This window comes from Hippopotamus amphibius, chromosome 4 (assembly GCF_030028045.1).
Source record: "Hippopotamus amphibius kiboko isolate mHipAmp2 chromosome 4, mHipAmp2.hap2, whole genome shotgun sequence".
NCBI lineage: Eukaryota > Metazoa > Chordata > Mammalia > Artiodactyla > Hippopotamidae > Hippopotamus > Hippopotamus amphibius.
In genome coordinates, this window is record NC_080189.1 from 185,987,006 (window position 1) to 186,004,166 (window position 17,161).

The 17,161-nt window shown below is 49.3% G+C and overlaps 2 protein-coding genes across 14 annotated transcripts in view; one reads left to right on the forward strand and one right to left on the reverse strand.

Annotated features, from left to right (window-relative positions):
* Nucleotides 1-5,599: 5,599 nt before the first annotated feature.
* On the reverse strand, nucleotides 5,600-8,902 carry BAG5 (BAG cochaperone 5). Of its 4 annotated transcripts, XM_057730360.1 has the most exons (3): nucleotides 8,165-8,182; nucleotides 7,416-7,523; nucleotides 5,600-7,186 (listed from the first exon to the last, which is right to left on the reverse strand). In XM_057730360.1, the coding sequence occupies exon 3, from the start codon at nucleotides 7,156-7,158 to the stop codon at nucleotides 5,815-5,817; it is 1,344 nt and encodes a 447-aa protein (XP_057586343.1). In that variant the 5' UTR covers nucleotides 7,159-7,186; nucleotides 7,416-7,523; nucleotides 8,165-8,182; the 3' UTR covers nucleotides 5,600-5,814. The 4 variants fall into 4 exon arrangements, with proteins under 4 accessions (XP_057586343.1, XP_057586344.1, XP_057586345.1 ...); XM_057730361.1 differs by lacking the exons at nucleotides 7,416-7,523; nucleotides 8,165-8,182 and adding an exon at nucleotides 8,657-8,902; XM_057730362.1 differs by lacking the exon at nucleotides 7,416-7,523 and having other exon boundaries at nucleotides 8,165-8,631.
* LOC130850893 (cytochrome c oxidase assembly factor 8) overlaps nucleotides 8,840-17,161 on the forward strand; it is a 29,079-nt gene continuing 20,757 nt past the window's right edge. For 4 of the 10 annotated variants that reach the window (XR_009053045.1, XR_009053044.1, XM_057730374.1 and 1 more), the window contains exon 1: nucleotides 8,849-9,102. Coding sequence is in view for 4 of the 10 variants with exons in the window: in XM_057730374.1 (XP_057586357.1) it covers nucleotides 8,983-9,102 (120 nt within the window). In the remaining 6 variants the exon portion in view is untranslated. Of the gene's footprint in view, nucleotides 9,103-17,161 lie in introns of all 10 variants that reach the window. The other 6 variants (XR_009053042.1, XR_009053041.1, XM_057730372.1 and 3 more) reach the window with 5 other exon arrangements.

A 17,161-nucleotide genomic window follows, 5' to 3' on the forward strand; every position in this document is an offset into this window, starting at 1 on the left:
CCGCTCCCTGCTGAGGTTCTCCCAGGCCCTCAGGTGCACCTGGCACCAGACTCTGGGCCCCTACGCCTGCTGCGCCCTCACCTGGGAGGCCCTCCCCCCGGGGGTCTCAGTGTAAAGGGTGTGCCCCTAGAGTGTCTGCCTCCCCAGCACAGGGCCTCGTCCACCAGCCTGGCCGGCAGGACGAGGTGACCGAGGAGGCCACCGTGCGCGTCCCTGGGGCCCCTTATGTGGGGGCTGCTGTGTCCCTAGGGCTTCTCACCCAGCTGGGCGCTCAGCCAAGAGCAGGTGGTCAGAGGGTGGTGACATGCAGCCTGGCTGGCCTTCCTGCCACGCAGGCCTTGGTGGCGAGGTGGGCATGAAGTGAGTTTCTGACGGTGGTACCATGGTTTCAGCCGCAGGTACAGCAGACCAGGCTACTTTGAATCCTGATGAGCAGAAGGGCCACTGATTTTATTAATTTTTTTTTTTTTTTGGCTGAACTATGTGGCTTGCAGGATCTTAGTTTCCTGACCAGAGATTGAACCCATGCCCTTGGCAGTTAAAGTACCAAATCCTAACCACTGGACCACCAGGGAACTCTCCTGATTTTGAACACTTTATGAAGCAACCTAAAGATGTGAGATTTTCCATTTACTTACTCAGCAAGGTTTTTCAGGAATATGTATTACATGCCAGGAGCCAAGGACACTGTTTCTAAAGAGGACCTCATCCACAGGGTGTCGAGTGCCTCCTGTGGCCAGGGCCTGAGGCTGGGAAGGTGGAGAGATGGTTCTGCCTTGGAAGGCACCATAGCAGCCCGCGGGCAGTGAGGGATGGGGCGGGGGCAGGGCGGCAGGGACCAGGCCTCACCCACTGTCTCAGGGATGGGGATGAGGCGCACAGGTGGCACAGTCCTGAGTCTCCTGGAGGATGAGGTGGGACCGTCACGTGGGTGTGAGGACCAGGAAACAAGAGGCTACAGGGGAATGGGGCAGGAGTTGAAAGGAGTATCATACAAACAACATCAGCTATTTGCTGTGACCGTGGAGTGAAGATGAGGTGGGGCAGTCACTGTTTCTCAAACTGGGAGTCACAGGCCCTGGGAGCTCAGAAGGTCTGTGAATCCTAAGGGGGAAACACCGACTACGTGTTAACTGGACGAGTCCTCGACCCTCAGTGCTCCGGACCCCTTACCGCCATCCAGCCTGCACCCACACTGATGAAATCAGAGCCCCTGGGGTGGGACCCTCCAGGTAAACCCTGTGCTTGCGTGGGCCTGCAGGGCTGTTCTGTCCTCCCAGTTTGCCATGTGGCCTCAGGCAGTGCCTTGGGCAAGTGATCACTGTAGAGTCCAAATCTATGAAATACACATAATACCAAAACCTGCCTTGGAACCGTTCCCAGAGTTTAACAAGCACGTAAGACCTTTTGCACAGGGCCTGCGCGTAGAAAGGTTCACTCAACGATAGCTTGAAACATGAAGTGTTTAAATGACAGCAGAAGCAATGTAAGACCCTCCCCATCAGACACACCCTGACAGCCGGGCACCCGCAGCCCTGCATCCAGGCCTGATGCGGGCCTCGCTCGCCCCCCAGCGAGCGCTTTTGCACCCTGGAAGTAAGAATCAAGCTCGCCAGGGCTGTGTCCTTCAGCCCCTGTGCATCCTTGCTGCCCAGGCTGCTCCAGGGTTTCTCCTGTCTTGTTCCTGACCAGCCTTGGGGGTCCCGAGCCCTGTCCCTCAGCCTCCCTGGCTGGTGGCCCACGGTCTCTCTCCAACGCTCACATAGCACCTGCCTGCTCTTCTGACATCCCAGTGTTTATGCCCGAGACAGATGCAGGACAACCGGTTCAGTGTCCTTTACCACCTCCACACCTGGTTGAGACACAGTAGGATGGACATTTCCCAGCCCCCAGCACCAAGCACACAGCAAGAGCTTGATAACAGTTTCTAATGTGCCGTAAGTAACCTAAGCCCATTAGGGGCAGAGCGCATCTTGGTAGGTGGCAGAGGATTAAAAATGTCAAACGTCCCCCCAGTCTCTCTTTTTATTCTGTACGATTTTTCTCTCCTGGCGTCTGGCCTGTCACACATCACCCATGTGCCCAGTGGGGCTGGCTGCGCTGTGTCTCTGCTTGATCACCAGGGAGGAACACGCGGGCAGAGAAGGCAGAAGGGCCTGTAGGAAGAGGCTGGGAAAAGGCAAACGCAGTTGCTGCCACCACGTACTGGGTTTACGACAGAGAACTGCCAGCATGAGTGTGACAGGTCCTTGGGGAGGCAGAGCTCGGAGGGGGACGAGGAAGCCCGAGTCACAGCACGTCAGAAATGCTGGCAGGACTAAACGGCCAGGAAAACACAGCCACCTGGCAAGAGACGCTTAAAGGGTCAGAAATACGTCTCCAATTAATGAGTTTCAACAGCACACCTTAACTCAAAGACTTTTTCTCCCCAGAGAGGATCTTTCCAGAATGCTTCCAGTTTCCTCTCCTACGAGTAAGGGCAACTCCTGCGTGCAAGGGCCCACGGGCACCCTCCCCAGGGAAGCAGAGCGTGAGGCCACATCTGCTCTGGGTCCTCTGGCCCCTGAACTTCCTGGATTGTTTAAATGGGAGCAGTCACCCCTTCACCCCCAACCAACTGGATCCAGGTCTGTGCTCTGCGCTGTCACCTCCTCACATCACCGCTCTCAACTGGAGCCAAGGAGCCCCCCCCTGCCCGGGCCTGGCCTGCTCAGGGGACATCCAAGTCAGACGGTACCCAAAGGTGAAAACATGACAACAGAACGCAGCCCGCAGACTCACATCCTTTCTCCACTGCAAAGATAAGCTAAGTTGCCTTAGAGGACTGGGGCAGGGAGGGTAGGGGGGACTCGAGGGGGGGAAGTCAAGGAAGGGAGGGAATACGGGGATATGTGTATAAAAACAGATGATTGAACCTGGTGTACCCCCCCAAAAATAAATAAATAAATAAATAAATAAATAATTAAAAAAAAAAACAAAGATAAGCTAAGAGATTTTTATTTCATCAGTAATTAAGGGTATACTAGTACGTATATCTCAAAATAATACTGAATTATTTAGGACACGGTATTACAATAGTCACACAGTTCATGGGGCAGGGACGAGAAGCAGTGCACTGCAGTGACACACCTGTGTCACACATCACCATCAATAGCAGACAGCTCTCCGATTACGCATTGAGTTAAAGTTAAGAGTAAAAAGCGTTGCTTAAAAAAAGTTGTATGTACAGGATAAGCTTAGACCCTCAAAAACCAGATTAAAAACTGGCCAAATAAAACAAATGAGAAAAACTAGTTAAACTTTTCAAATATACTAAATTATGTCAAATATCTTATACCAAGGCAGTTTAGCAAAATAAAACATTAAATTGTACTTAATAGACACATTCATTACATTTATTTTCATAACTACTTCATTATAGGCTGATTAATCTATTTGGATGAAGAATGACCTGAAAGGGATGCTGACTGAATGGAAGGTAAAGAAAGCAAACATTCCCAGCCATTTTTTTGCATGAACATGGATTATACAGTTTAATGCAGACCCAAGGCCAAACATTTTTAGGGGGTAGGTTTTACTTCCAGTACAGATTCTCTTCATGTAAGATCATAAAAATACAACACAAAGTCATGAACCCAATTTAAAAATTGCATGCAGCAGCCCATATTAACAGACACCTCGCAAGGAGGGACGAGAAAAGCTAAACCCCGCGTCTCTAGGGCTCGTTATGGGAACAGAATCATCAGGTACAAGGAATTAGAAGACTGAAGACAGCGAGTGTCACTCCTCAGCAGTCACTCAAGGCTGATTTATTTCAATGACCCAAAGAATCCCCGTGAGAAGTCCAAGATGACCGTGGACAGCTCGATACCCTATACTTACCCTGATGCGCGAAGATTGCAGTTATGACAAACACTGCTGGGGAGGCGCGCTAGGGAAGATCTGCTTTCAAACAACAGTGGGTGCTCTGAAAGGAAACGCTGACACTGAACTTTCAAATCTGAAATTAACGTGACGTGGCGGGGCCTGGTGCAGGACGTGGGTTGGAGCGCAGCCTCGACTGCCCAGTAGCCAACCGTGCTCGAATTTAACAACTCCACAAGATGTTAGGAGCACCCTAAAATAGCGATACAGAAGAGCAATCCTAAGATGACTCTGGTCAGCATGAGGAGCTACCACAGGACGTGCAGACGGGAGGGTCATCGCCCAGAGACTTCTGACTGCCCTCTGACCCCACTAGCCAACGAACCTAGAACATTTCCAGTAGGAAGGACACCTCAAGGGCTTTTAATTATTGGGCAGTACTGAGACAAAGTGAAAATGTTTTAGGGCTAGGTGTTCATAATCTTTTAGGTATTTAGGGCTATTCCTTTATCCATCTTATTTTTAGCTGTTTACAGAGTTATCAAATTAATATCTCTGAAAGAAAATAACAAATTGCTCTGGAGTTCAAAAGATGTACTCTAGTAAGATTATTTCATGAGCAGTGACTACAGAGCAGTCTGTTAGTTGTAATCCTGCGGCAGCACGTTACCAAGGCACTTCAGAACGTTGGGAAATTCTTCTGCTCACGTTAACAGGCAGCTATAAAATTGGATCCTCAAAAAGTAAGTACAGAAATATGTACACCCTTTAGCAGAGAAAAAAAATTTCATGCACTGATAGACTCTACTGGCTCTTTCAGGCACTAGACACACATCCACGTGCCAATAACATGAGCTAAGACGTGCAGCCGGTGCCTGGACTGCGAGGAACTGACGCTTGCTTCCGCTGAATGCGCTAAAGAGATCTGGTCCTGCAGGGCTGCTCTCTGCTCTCATACACTGTAAAACAGCATCAGGAATGTTTAACAGATTTGTCCATCATGCCGCCTTGATGGGCAGAAGCAGTCCATTATGTGCTACATACAGGCATTTTGGCTTATTTTAGCATAACCTGGTAATTGGTAACTAATTTCCACTTTTCATCATACGACTCTGGGTGTGGGTGTTGCCTTTTTTTTGGAAGGTCCATTAGCTTTATTTACATGTGCCCATTCTTACTAACTTCTAAGGGAAACTATAAGTTTAGATTTTACAAACAAAAACAACTTGAAGGTATTAATTGGTGTTTTATCCCTTCTTCAATGCAGTCCCAAAGGTGTTTTTGCTATTAATTTTCATAACTTTCTTACGTTGCACCAAAAAAAAGACACCCCCCTCTAAATGCAGATTACAGGGGAAAATACAGACACTGTATTTCAAACAAAAAATATTTATGAAAGGACCCACCATCCTCCCCAAAAAACGAAACTCTGACCCTATTAAATTGGGTGGGACCAACTGGGTTTTATAAATGAAAAAAATCCTGCTTTATTCAGAATAAAACATATCATTGTACTGCATTTGTGCTTGGTCCTTACTTCTATTTAACCAAAAATTTCCCCCTCCTTCATAATTGTCCTAGTATTTATTATGTAAGGTTATGGCTATTTCTAGATTCCGAAATATCTGCATTTTAATGAACAACCCATTAAAAATGTGTTAAAAGCTCTCCCTATTCCATTTTCTGATTTAAAAAGAAAAACCCAAAAAACCACACCACAACATACGGACAGTGATCCACATGGAAAAGTTAATATGCTGTAATATTTGTTTTGCAACATCAAAAGCAGCAGAGATATTGAATATAATTTGCTTAAATCATAAATACTGAGATTGATATATGCATGTATAAATCACATTTAGGCTCAATGAACTGAAAGCTCTCTATAAATACAAATAAGTATGTGTAAAGTGCAAGACGGGAATGAGCAGCCGTGGGCTCTCCAGCGCTTCAGTACTCCCACTCATCGGACTTCAAGTCGAGATAGCTGAGGATGTTCTGCGCGAGCTTCACTGCCTGCTTCCGGGCAGCCTTACACTTCTCCTCTCCCTGCGGGTCCACGGCATCCAGGGCGAGCAGCTGCTTGGTGAGCAGCTCTTCCAGCCGGATATAGTTCTTATCAGTTCGACTGCCATCAAACGAGAGAACCTCCCCCTGGATCTCTGACAAGTTTCCCAGGACGTTCCAGACCGCTTTGTGTGAGGGGTGCTCCTCGCAAACAAACAGCTTTCTTTTCTCGAGAGCTTCCTTCAAGTCAATGTAAGTGATAAGGGTCTGAACTTCAATCACTGCTCTTCTCCTGGCTTCCCGGATGCAGGGGTTTTTTTCAAGACTTACCTCATCCAACTGTCCAATCAAACTCTGCAATTCTGTTTTGGAGCTCAGGTACAATTCTGAAGGATTCTGTGCTTGAAGAAGTTCGTTTTTTATTTCTCTCATTCTCTTAAGGACCTTTTCTATTTTTAAAATGGAATGATTCTGTCTCAGGTCAAATGCATGAGTGGTATCTGCTTCCTCTTCTAAATCCAAGTATCTCAGTAACTGGTTGATGTCTTCCACAACTTCCTTGCGATAGTTTCTGATCTCTGTATGCCCACACACATCTAAAGCGTCCAGATCAGCCATCAGCCCCGACAGCACACAGGATAAATGCCTGCAAGTCTCGTTGTTGTTCACTCCCATGAGAAGAGCAATCAGAGTGCCTCTGGCCTTGTTCACTTCACACATCACAGAGTTAATTTTGGCCACGGAGGGATGCGCGTCCTCGGAAAGAGGCAGGGAAGGCTGCTTTTTCATGCAGTCCTCGATAATCTCTTGCACTGCACAGATTTTGGTTAAAGTGTGATACCGTGCTTTCCGCAAGGAGATCTTGCCTCCAGTTTTAACATGTGTCAGCCGCAAAATGACATCCTGGATGCCTTCTTCAAATTCATCAGTCACGCAGTTGCCTCCACTATAAAATGGCACAATCTTCTCTTTTACCAGGGACTGGGCTTCTTTAAAAATGTTCTGTATTTCGATCCGGTGTGGGTGGTTTGCATTCTGCTCCAACTCTTTGAGAAGACGCTCTGTCTCTTGTGCTGCCCTCTTCCTAGCTTGCTGAATGTCTCCTTTTCCTTCAGTATCTACAGAGTCTATTTCAAAAAGTTGCTTTGTTAGAATCCTCTCCAGTTTTTTATAATTCTTGTCATCTGACAAACCACTGAAACCAATTACTTGCTGTTCTATGCTTTTTACCTCCTTTTGGATTTCCTGAAGCCTACTAATAGAAGGATGTTGGTTTCCCATCTCCATACTTTTGTTGTGTTCAGTTTCACAAGCACTAAAAGATGACAAAAATGATTACTTATAACACCACAAAGCCTGCAGGATGGTAATCGTATATTAATTCATTCTAAAATTCTCACTCTAAAAAGATACGCTTAAGAAATAGAGCTTGCTGTTACTGCAGTCCCAAGGAGAGTCACACTAAAGTACACAAATTAGAGTGACTAATCACCTCCCTCTCCTGAAAGTAACCTAAACACGGCAGTGATTGAGACCAAGCTTACCACAGTGTGCAATATGAGCTGGAGCTCCGGGCCTGGGAACGTCAAGTTTCCTCAGTCGTAAAAGAGAAGAAGAGCACATGCCTTCATAAGCTGAGGTTGAACTATTAGCTTGGGAAAAGCACAAGGACCTTAGGTCTTAACAATGGAAACAGTTTTTTGGCAAGAGCACAGCACCTTTATGCAATGTGAAATAGTAGCTCTTTTAACCTTCCAGATGTTATGGCCAAAGTGCTATGCCTAGTTTCCAGAAAAAGGAACTAAGCAAAAGGAACTGAGCCACCAAAACAAACACCAGGGATTCGCAAACAATCCCAAAAGTCCCCGCTGCTACTTCCTCTCCACGCTTTAAGCACTTGTATAAAGACACCCTGTTTCTCGCCCCACCCTATCCGTACCTCACAAATCTTTCCTGCAGAGGTAAAATATTCCACAGGAAAGGCGACTGGGATTACGGGCTTTGGAGGCCTAGTACCCCCTAGGCCCTACCATGCTCCCCTCCCCTGCAAAACACACCCCACGAGCCTGACACAACTGTGACGAATTCATTCACCAGCCTCCGATTAAGAGTCCAGAATGGCTTCACGAATTTTTTTTTTTACGCTCTTTCATGGCGGGGGTGGGGGGATGGATGCTCAGTCGAAACTAATCCCTTCTGGGTATCCGAGCCAAGAACGCGCGTCTGGAAGCCCAGAAAGGCAGGCTGCCTCGATTCCTTCCTCCCCTCTCGCCCTGCCCTCCCGGCACTTTACCCAGAAGCGGTTTGAGCTGGTTCGGTCTCGGCTTCCCGAGGGTGAAGTGGCCAGGTGGAAGAACGGCCCTTCACGGGGTGCGGCACCGGAGCTGGGCCCCCAGCCGCATCCCTCTGGCCCCTCCCGGCTAGGTCTGAACGGGGCGGCCGGTGAAGGGGCCGGCGGTGGCGGCGGCGGCAGCTACTGGCCGCAGCGGCCGCTCCGGGCGTCTCGCCCGGACCCCACGACGCGCCCGCCGGCCTGAGCTCACAATGGCCCGCAGGGGGAGGGGGCGGCCGCGCTCGGCCGCGGGTGGGGGGCGGGACTCGGGCCCGGCCGGCTGCGGGGAGCCCGGCTCCGAAGCCAGGCCCGGCCGCGTCGGACCCGGGGCGGGGGCGGTGCCGACTCCCGCCCGGCCGGAGCGGGGCGGGCCCTGGGGCAGGGGGCGTCCGCGGGGAGGCCGCGCCGCCGCCGCGGGGGAAGAAGGGCCGCGCCGCCGCCGCTCTCGCTCACCTGCGCCGCCCGCGCCATCGCGCGCTTCGCCGCCGACGCCCCGCGACTCCGCAGCCCCGCCCCCGGGCCGAACACCCCCAGCCCCGGGAAAACGTCTTCCGGCGTCTGCGCCGCGCCGCGCCCCTGGCCGAGCCCGCCGCTAGCCGCCCTGCGCAGCCGCCCGGAACGGCCGGGCCCCGGGAGCCGCCCCCGCAGCCTGTCAAACGCCGGGCGGGTGCACGGTCGGCCGCGTCGCCCCCTGCAGTGGGCTTTGCGACCTGCCGTAAGGCGGGCCCTCGCGCCGTCGCGACTCCGCCGTGCGCCGCGGGAGCCGGCGGACGGCAGCCATGGCGGCCTTGCGACGCGCGGGGAGGGCCTTGCCTCCTCTCTGCCGCGCCTTCTCGGGCGGCGGCCGTCAGCTCGTCCCCGAGCGCGGCGCCGAGCGCAGGGAAGCAGCGCCGAGCCAGGTGAGCGGGGCTCCCGGAGAGGTGGGGCCGGGCGGAGCGACCGCGAGGGGTGACAGACCCGGGCCGGGCCCCTCAGGGATGCTGTGAGACCCTCGCCCGCGTCGCGCCGCCGGCGGCGTGGGCTGGGCTCCCCGAGAGCAGGGTCCCCGAGGCGGCCCGGGCCTGGCGCGGAGCCGCGTGCGCGGCGTGGGGGGCCTCGGAGCCCGCGAGCGTGCCGCGCCGCCGCCGCCCTGGGGCTGTGGATGGAGCTCTTGGGAAGCAGCGCGGAGTCAGCCGGCAGGCGCACACGCGCCTCGTTTCTCGTGGAGGGTGACGAGCCTTTCCTTTTTTTTTTTTTATAAATTTATTTTATTTTTTATTGGCTGTGTTGGGTCTTTTTTTGCTGTGCGTGGGCTTTCTTTTAGTTGCGCTGAGTGGGAGCTACCCTTCGTTGTTGCACACGGGCTCCTCATTGCTGTGGCTTCTCTTGTTGCAGAGCCCGGGCTCTAGGCACGTGGGCTTCAGTAGTTGCAGCACACGGGCTCAATAGTTGTGGCTCATGGGCTCTAAAGCGCAGGCTCCATAGTTGTGGCTCACAGCGCAGGCTCAGTAGTTGTGGCGCACGGGCTTAGTTGCTCCGCGGCGTGTGGGATCTTCCTGGAGCAGGGATCGAACCCATGTCCCCTGCATTGGCAGGCGGATTCTTAACCACTGCGCCACCTAGGAAGCCCGAGCCTTTACCTTTAAAGAGCTCTTGATGGGCACGGCCTGTGCGCGCGCGTTTGGCATCGTTGAAATGGTTAGTGCTTTTCTTCAAGCGATGACACGCTTTATCATCGTATTTTGTAGGACTTCACGCTGAACGGTTCTTCTGGTTTGGAAACTGTGCATACACGCATGTTGCTGACCAGAGACCCACGAAGATGAACATCTGTAGCAGCAAAGAGTGGCAAGCGGTTTTTACAAATTGCACTGCTTTGGGGCAGGATGTTTTGTTTGCGGGAGCGCTAGGCCTCCACTCCAACTGTCACATGAAAATGTGGACTCACGGTGTGGAACGGGCTGCAGATAGAGTGTTTAAACGAAGCGTGCAAACACTGGACTTCCCTGGTGGTCCGGTGGGTGAGACTCCGCGCTTCCGCTGCAGAAGGTGCGAGTTGGATCCCTAGTCGCGGTGAAGTTCCGCAGGTTGCACGGTGCGCCCCTCCCCCAAGAAGAGATACAAATATTAACATTTCATTTGCCAGCAGGTTAAGGAGGGAGGCTGGAAAGCATCCTTTAAACGGTAATCGAAGGAGGATAGGAAAGAGCCTATTAAGAATTCCAAAACGTGCCTGCCTGTAAATTTTCGTTCCTTTTGGTCTGTTGCTATTAGCATGCTTTTTTATAAACGGAGCTTTGAAGTTCTGTCTGGTTTACTGTTTAACAGGGAGTTACCAGGGCAACTGGCCACCTAGACCCCAAGCCCCTGGCTCAGTTCTCTGATACAGTGACTGCAGTCCTGACTTCTATTCCTAGAACATAGAAACCAACCACCATCTCAGTCTTTGCACAGAAAGGTACTCAACAGGTATCTGAAAATGCTCTAGGAGGGCAGACAACGTCAGCCAACAACTGTCCCCAGGGTGAGGACTTAGCCCAACTTATTTTGTGAACAAGTGCTGGAAAAAGGAACGGCTCCCCAGCAGGGCCTTCTCTTTTTTTTTTTTTTGGCACACGGGCTTGGTTGCTCCGTGGCATGTGGGATCTTCCTGGAGCTGGGATCGAACCTGTGACCTCTGCATTGGCAGGCGGATTCTTAACCACTGCACCACCTAGGAAGCCCTGGCCTTCTCTATTAACAGATAGCCTTTTGTTAAATAAGTCTTACCATGGGTCTGATCCTTGAGATGAGACCTCTGCCGTTTGCAGTCCAACTGACAGGGAAGCTGGTGCTGCACACCTGTGGGGGGACTGGCTGCTGCTGTGGAGGCCACGGTCCTGATGATGCTGAAGGTGGAGCAGCTGACCCGTGAGTCAGACCTCCCCAGGCCTAGCGTTATGACCGGGTTCTTGTTGTTTGCTAGGGTGTGTTCCCCATCATACTGGGTATTGGATGGGACATTAAAGAACAGATCTTTTCCCAGGGCAGTTTGCGGTTCCTGTGTGTTTGGCCCCATCTTTGTGTGCTTCCTGAGCGCACGGCCGGTTCTCCAGTGATTCAATTTCTGCAGCATAGCGAGATTGTTGTCTTTCAGACTTTGATGTTAAATATTAGGTCTTCTTAAAAGTCACAGGTCGTAAACTTTTGGTTTTTTCTATCTAAAGAGAGAAATTTTAATCCTCTTTAAATAATGTTAAAGAAGGTGACCTCTTTAATTCTAGGTCATCCTATGTATTTTTTCATTAATTTTTTGTTTTCCACTTGAGTTAAGGAGACCTGCCTTTAGGACCTACACAATTTATTTCCCTCTCTAATCTCTGGCTACCAATTTTTAATAAGAAAAGCATTGTAGAACTGGAGTTAAGCAGCACTTTTCCTTCCAAACCCATCCTAAACTCAGCTTTCAAATCACGTGTTCTCTAGCTACTTCATACCTGCTTATTCCTTACCTTTGTTGTTTACGTCACTGGCTTACACCTTTGCCTGCACCTTTGGAATCATGTGGAGGACTAAAAAACACTGGAGCCCACCCCCAGAGATTCTGATGTGATTGGTCTAGGATGCAGCCTGGGCATCAGGATACTTACTTATTTTCTTGATTTGTCTTGTTGTTTTATCCCCCCAGCTTTGTTGAGATATAACATCAGAATTCTTAAGGGCAAGTCTAATACGCTCACAAGTTAGGGAACCACTGTTACATTATATGCGTTAATATTTGCTTGTGGTCCTGAGTTACATTGACATTTATCCTTACAGGTAACATTTATCAAGCACTCGCATGCGCTGTTCTGAAACTTTACATATTTTAATTTATTTAAGCCTCAAAATTCTGTCACGTAGGTGTTTTATCATCCCCATTTTACAGATGAGGAAATGTAAGCACAGTAAGATTAAATAATTTCTTCAAGATCCTGTTGTTTGCCCATAAGAAATATGCATGTTATAGTCCCTTTATCCAAATGGTAATGAATTAAAGTTTCTTCTCGTAAGTTCTAGATGAACAAGAACAAAGAAATAGGCCCTCAGCACGGAGAGGTAGTATATACAAGTAACAGATAATGGAACTTATGCTGTCATGTTTTGCTTACATTTTCATTAAGGAGAATGATCTCCAGAATCCCCAGGTTTAGGTTTGGAATAAACCTCATAGGAAGAAGGTGAAACTTGAGGTAAATGAGAAACTGGTGAGAGAGCTAGTCATCGAATTTTAAGGTTAACATGGATATTTCTTGTATTTAAAAGGCTTTCAATAAATAGTTGGGAAAAAAAGCTGAGGTGGGAGGACTTTAAAAACTATGTAGTTTAACTCTGTTATCATAAAGGTGAGGAAATTGGACGCAGAAGGGGAAAGTGACTCACCTGGTGTCACACAACAGAGTCAGGACTGAAAGGTTTTCCCACTCTCAGTCCAGGGTTCTCATGTTACCAAGTGCTTTTTATTCATCTAGTGAAATGATTCCATGTTTTCCCCTTGTTCTGTTAATGTGGAGAATTACGTTGATTTATTGATTTTCTTTTTCTGTTACTTATGGGAAATTTAAAACATGCGAAGATAGAAGAATGTAAGGAATTGCTTTCTATCCAGCGCCTGCTTCTACAGTTGTCATGGCTCACGATAACTCGTGGCTGCTTATTTCACCCTTACCCCTGTCCAGTCCCCCTTCCCAGGTAGTTTTGTGGAAAGCAGCAGACAGCATATTTCATTTGTAGGTATTTCAGGATGTATCTTTAAAAGATATGGATTTAAATTATATACATGTATGTGTATATATCTATGTATATACTTTATATATATATATATAACAATACCATTGTCACACTGAAAAATATTATAATTCCTTAACCCCAGCAAATTTCCAAAGTCCAAATTTCTTCAGTTGTCTTAGAAATATCATAACTGTTTTCTTTTACAATTTGCTTGTATCAGGATCCAAGTAAGGTCTACACATTGTGATTGATTAATATTCTTTTAACTTTCTTTTAATCCATAGGGTTTGCCTCTGTCCCCTTCCTTTTTTGAAAGCAGTTTCTCTGGGAGGGGGTGGCTGAGGGGAGTGTGTCTTTTGGAGTTTCCCACAGTCTGGATTTTTTTTTTTAATAAATTTATTTATTTATTTATTGGTTGTGTTGGGTCTTTGTTGCTGCACATGAGCTTTCTCTGGTTGCAGCGAGTGGGGGCTACTCTTCGTTGTGGTGTATGGGCTTCTCATTGCAGTGGCTTCTCTTGTTGTGGAACACGGGGCTCTAAGCACGAGGGCTTCAGTAGTTGCGGCACATGGTCTAGAGCGCAGGCTCAGTCGTTGTGGTGCACGGGCTTCGTTGCTCTGCGACATGTGGGATCCTCCCAGACCAGGGATCAAACCCGTGTCCCCTGCATTGGCAGGCGGATTTTTAACCACTGCACCACCAGGGAAGTCCTCCCACAGTCTGGATTTTCCTGATTGCAGTCCCATGGTTTAATTTAACATGTTCCCCTGACCTATGTGTTTCCTGTAAACAGATAGTTGCATTCTAGAGCTTTGACTTCATGTGGATTTGACTTCTTATTTTTGAGAAGGCTGCTTCATTGGTGATTGATTTTCTGATGTTGCACTCCCAGTATAAACCCAGCTTGGTCCTGATGCCCTGGCCCTTTTGTGTACTGCTGAATTTGGTGTGAACTACTGTCTAGCACCCATCTAGAATGGGAGGCTGGAGGCTCCAGCCCTCCAGAAGGGAAAGGCTTTCAGTTTCCATCCCAGAAGGGTCAGGACTCTAGGCCAGGAAAACACTCCAAGAACACTGGATCTTGCCAACATTTGTTCCTTTCATTGTTGCCCGTTGGTTTTCCCAGTGGCTGGCCGTGAAACTTTAACTCAGAGAGGAGCTTTGTGTTGTGTACAAGCACTTCTGGAAAGGAGGGCGCTGGAGAAAAAGATCTCCCTCTTCAAACCCTGGCTTCTAGAAGGAGAGGCCACAGGGTGGGAGAGTGCTGGGAGAGCTCAGGGGCCTGCTGTAAGGCAGAAGGGATGAGAGCCAGGCCTGCAGAGCTGGACAGGAGAGGCCCAGTGAGGGGCTGCCCAGCCTGGCACTTCACAGTTAAAGAGAGAAAACTAGAAGGTTCACCACCCCTCCACCCCTCCAGTGATGAAAACTCAGTGTGACCAGTAAGAACATGCGGTCCTCCGTGAAACAGTTAGGTCTAGCACGCCTTCCCACGCACATCCCCGCCACTCCAGGCCTCAGGAAGCTGTGCATTGTATGCTTTGGCTGTAAGAACCATAAATTATGGTAATTATTCAGACATCAAAGGGATTCTTTCTTTTCCTTCCCCAAGCCCCTTCTTTGCCTCCCTCTTAAGTATCAGTTCTTGGGTGAACAAAGACAGACTATATGTTTATAGAGGAGAGCTGAGAAACTATTTCCGCCATAATTGAAGATACAGTCTCTCAAATTATAATGGAAAACTGAGGATGATTGGAGGAGTTGGTTCACAGAGCTCACATTAAACTGTAAATTAGTTTATAAGCAGTAACTGAGAGATACATATGGAAAAGTTACTGAACACCCAGCACCTCTTTGAGCTTGCTTTGTTACATGTGGGCAGCTTGGGTGGCTTTAACATTTCTTGATAGGGAACCTGTAAGAATGGATGGGGTACAGTTCTGGAAGGTAGTAAAACAGGTAAACAGGTACAGTTAGGGTGGAACCTGCCCCTTTGTCCCCTTGCTGCTGGCAGAGCGGACAACTCCAATGGCTGTTGTGCAGCCTCTGCAGCCCTCTTGGAGGAGGGGAAGGAGCCCCCACCTTGCAATGGAAGTTCACAGCAGGGTCCCAGGCTGGCTCTGGGACTTTTTGTGTGAATAACAAAAAGTTTCAGTATCTAAGAATATCTAAATATTCAGTTTCTAAGAATATCTAAATATCACAGATGCAGCGGCTGTGTGGGAGAAGTCCAGAAGTATTTGCAGAAAAGTGGGGATTTTTTTAAGGGCTTTTTTAAATGGAAAGGAAAGTGTGGTAACTGTATATTGTTCTTAGCATGATGGATAAAACATTAAAGATCTATGTATTATGGTCCTGCCTTTACTTTCTAAAAAGGATTCTTCTTCTTTTTTTAAATTAATTAATTAATTAATTGGCTGCGTTGGGTCTTTGTTGCTGTGAGCAGTCTTTCTCTAGTTGCGAGCAGGGGGGCTACTCTTCGTTGTGGTGTGTGGGCTTCTCAGTGCGGTGGTTTCTCTTGTTGCAGAGCACAGACTCAAGGTGCACGGGCTTCAGTAGTTGTGGCATGTGGGCTCAGTAGTTGTGGCATGCGGGCTCAGTAGTTGTGGCTCGCGGACTCTAGAGCGTAGGCTCAGTAGTTGTGGTGCACGGGCTTAGCTGCTCCGCGGCATGTGGGATCTTCCCGGACCAGGGATCGAACCCGTGTCCCCTGCATTGGCAGGTGGATTTCTAACCCCCGCGCCACCAGGGAAGCCTCTAAAAAGGATTTTTAAGTCGGTCTGGTATCAGGTCAGTGTATTTAGCACCGGATGATGGCGAGCAGTTTCCGGTCTCAGGCAGCAGATCCGGTTGCCTTTCTGCCAGCAGCTCCCTGTCACTTGCACACACGGAGGATGCCTTCGGTCCCTTCTTGAGGACTTGCTGGCCCTTCATTTGGAACTTTCCACTCTCCCGTGCCTGTTATGGCTCAACTTTGCTTTGCAGGGACACCAAGAGAGATACTTTTTAGAAGAACTAGAAAAAAAGTAAAAATGGTCAAAGATAAGAATGTTTGAATCTGCAAGAAGAGGTGAAATAGCCATGCTGAACTAGTCAGTAGGGTGCAGTAGTCTGGTGTGGGGTGTGAACTGACTACGCAGAGTGACAGCCGTGTAGGCTTCTCCCCGTCTCCCTCTGTCCCTCTCCGGCAGCCGGTCAGCCTGGCTTTCCACTTCCCGTGCAGCTCTGACCTGCGCACCTGCACCAGTGCCTCCTGCACTTCCACCACATGTAAGTTGTGCTCCAGAACACTCAGGCACTCGGCGTGCTTCTGCTTCTCTGATCATCCAGCCTTGAGAGTCTGCTGGGAAACCTAGAAACTCGTCAAGAACTAGCAGCTACGAGAGGAACACTCTTGGCGGTGATGGCTTCTGGTGCGCTCAGAACTTCTCAGCATTCTGGTGCTAATTATCAGTGATTGCGTGTCCAGTACACTTTGTTAGATGTCTCTCCAAATCGTTCATGTAAATCAGGCTTTTTGAAGATAATGGGATTTCTCTGCATAAGCACAGAGAGACTGAGCAGGAAAGAGTTTTAGCAACTGGGAAGAACATTCTTCCAGCAAGTGCTTGTTACCACCAGATTGAGATGCAGTTCCTGCCCCCATGGGCTTGCATTCTAGTGGGGAAAACAGATGTGTTTCCTCACCTCCCAGAGGGCTCAGGATGCCCTGAAGGTGCACCATGGAACCTGAGGCCTGTAAAGGACCGGACTAGGGATTCAGGGAGGACGGGAACAGAGTTCCCAAGGATGGTTGGCTGTCCTGTTATTAAAGGAAGTTGCGGTGGGTGGAGGAGGAAGCAGAGGTGGGGCAGGCCCGGCCTGCTAGACCATGGTGAGGCTTTTAGACTTTTCCTGAGGGTGATGAGTAGTCCCTGAAGGTCTTTAAGGGAAGGAGTAGCATGGTTAGGTTGCATGTTTTGGAGAGATTGCTCTGGCTGCAGTCTCTAGAATTGGTGGATGTGGGGACGGGCAATCTGGAGGCATTTGGAGCTGCTCACACTAGCTGACTGCAGAGCTGAAGTGGAGCTGTCAGCCTGCCGCCTAGCCTGGAGCAGCGCAGGAGGAAGTCGGTGCCGCTGCAGCTGTTTGAATCCTTAGACGGCTTGGTGTGAGGATGCCAGAGTTAAGTGTTGCTTGGGCCTGGAATTCTGTAAGCTTATTCCCTGAGCCACAGAGAAGAAGGCTTCTTTT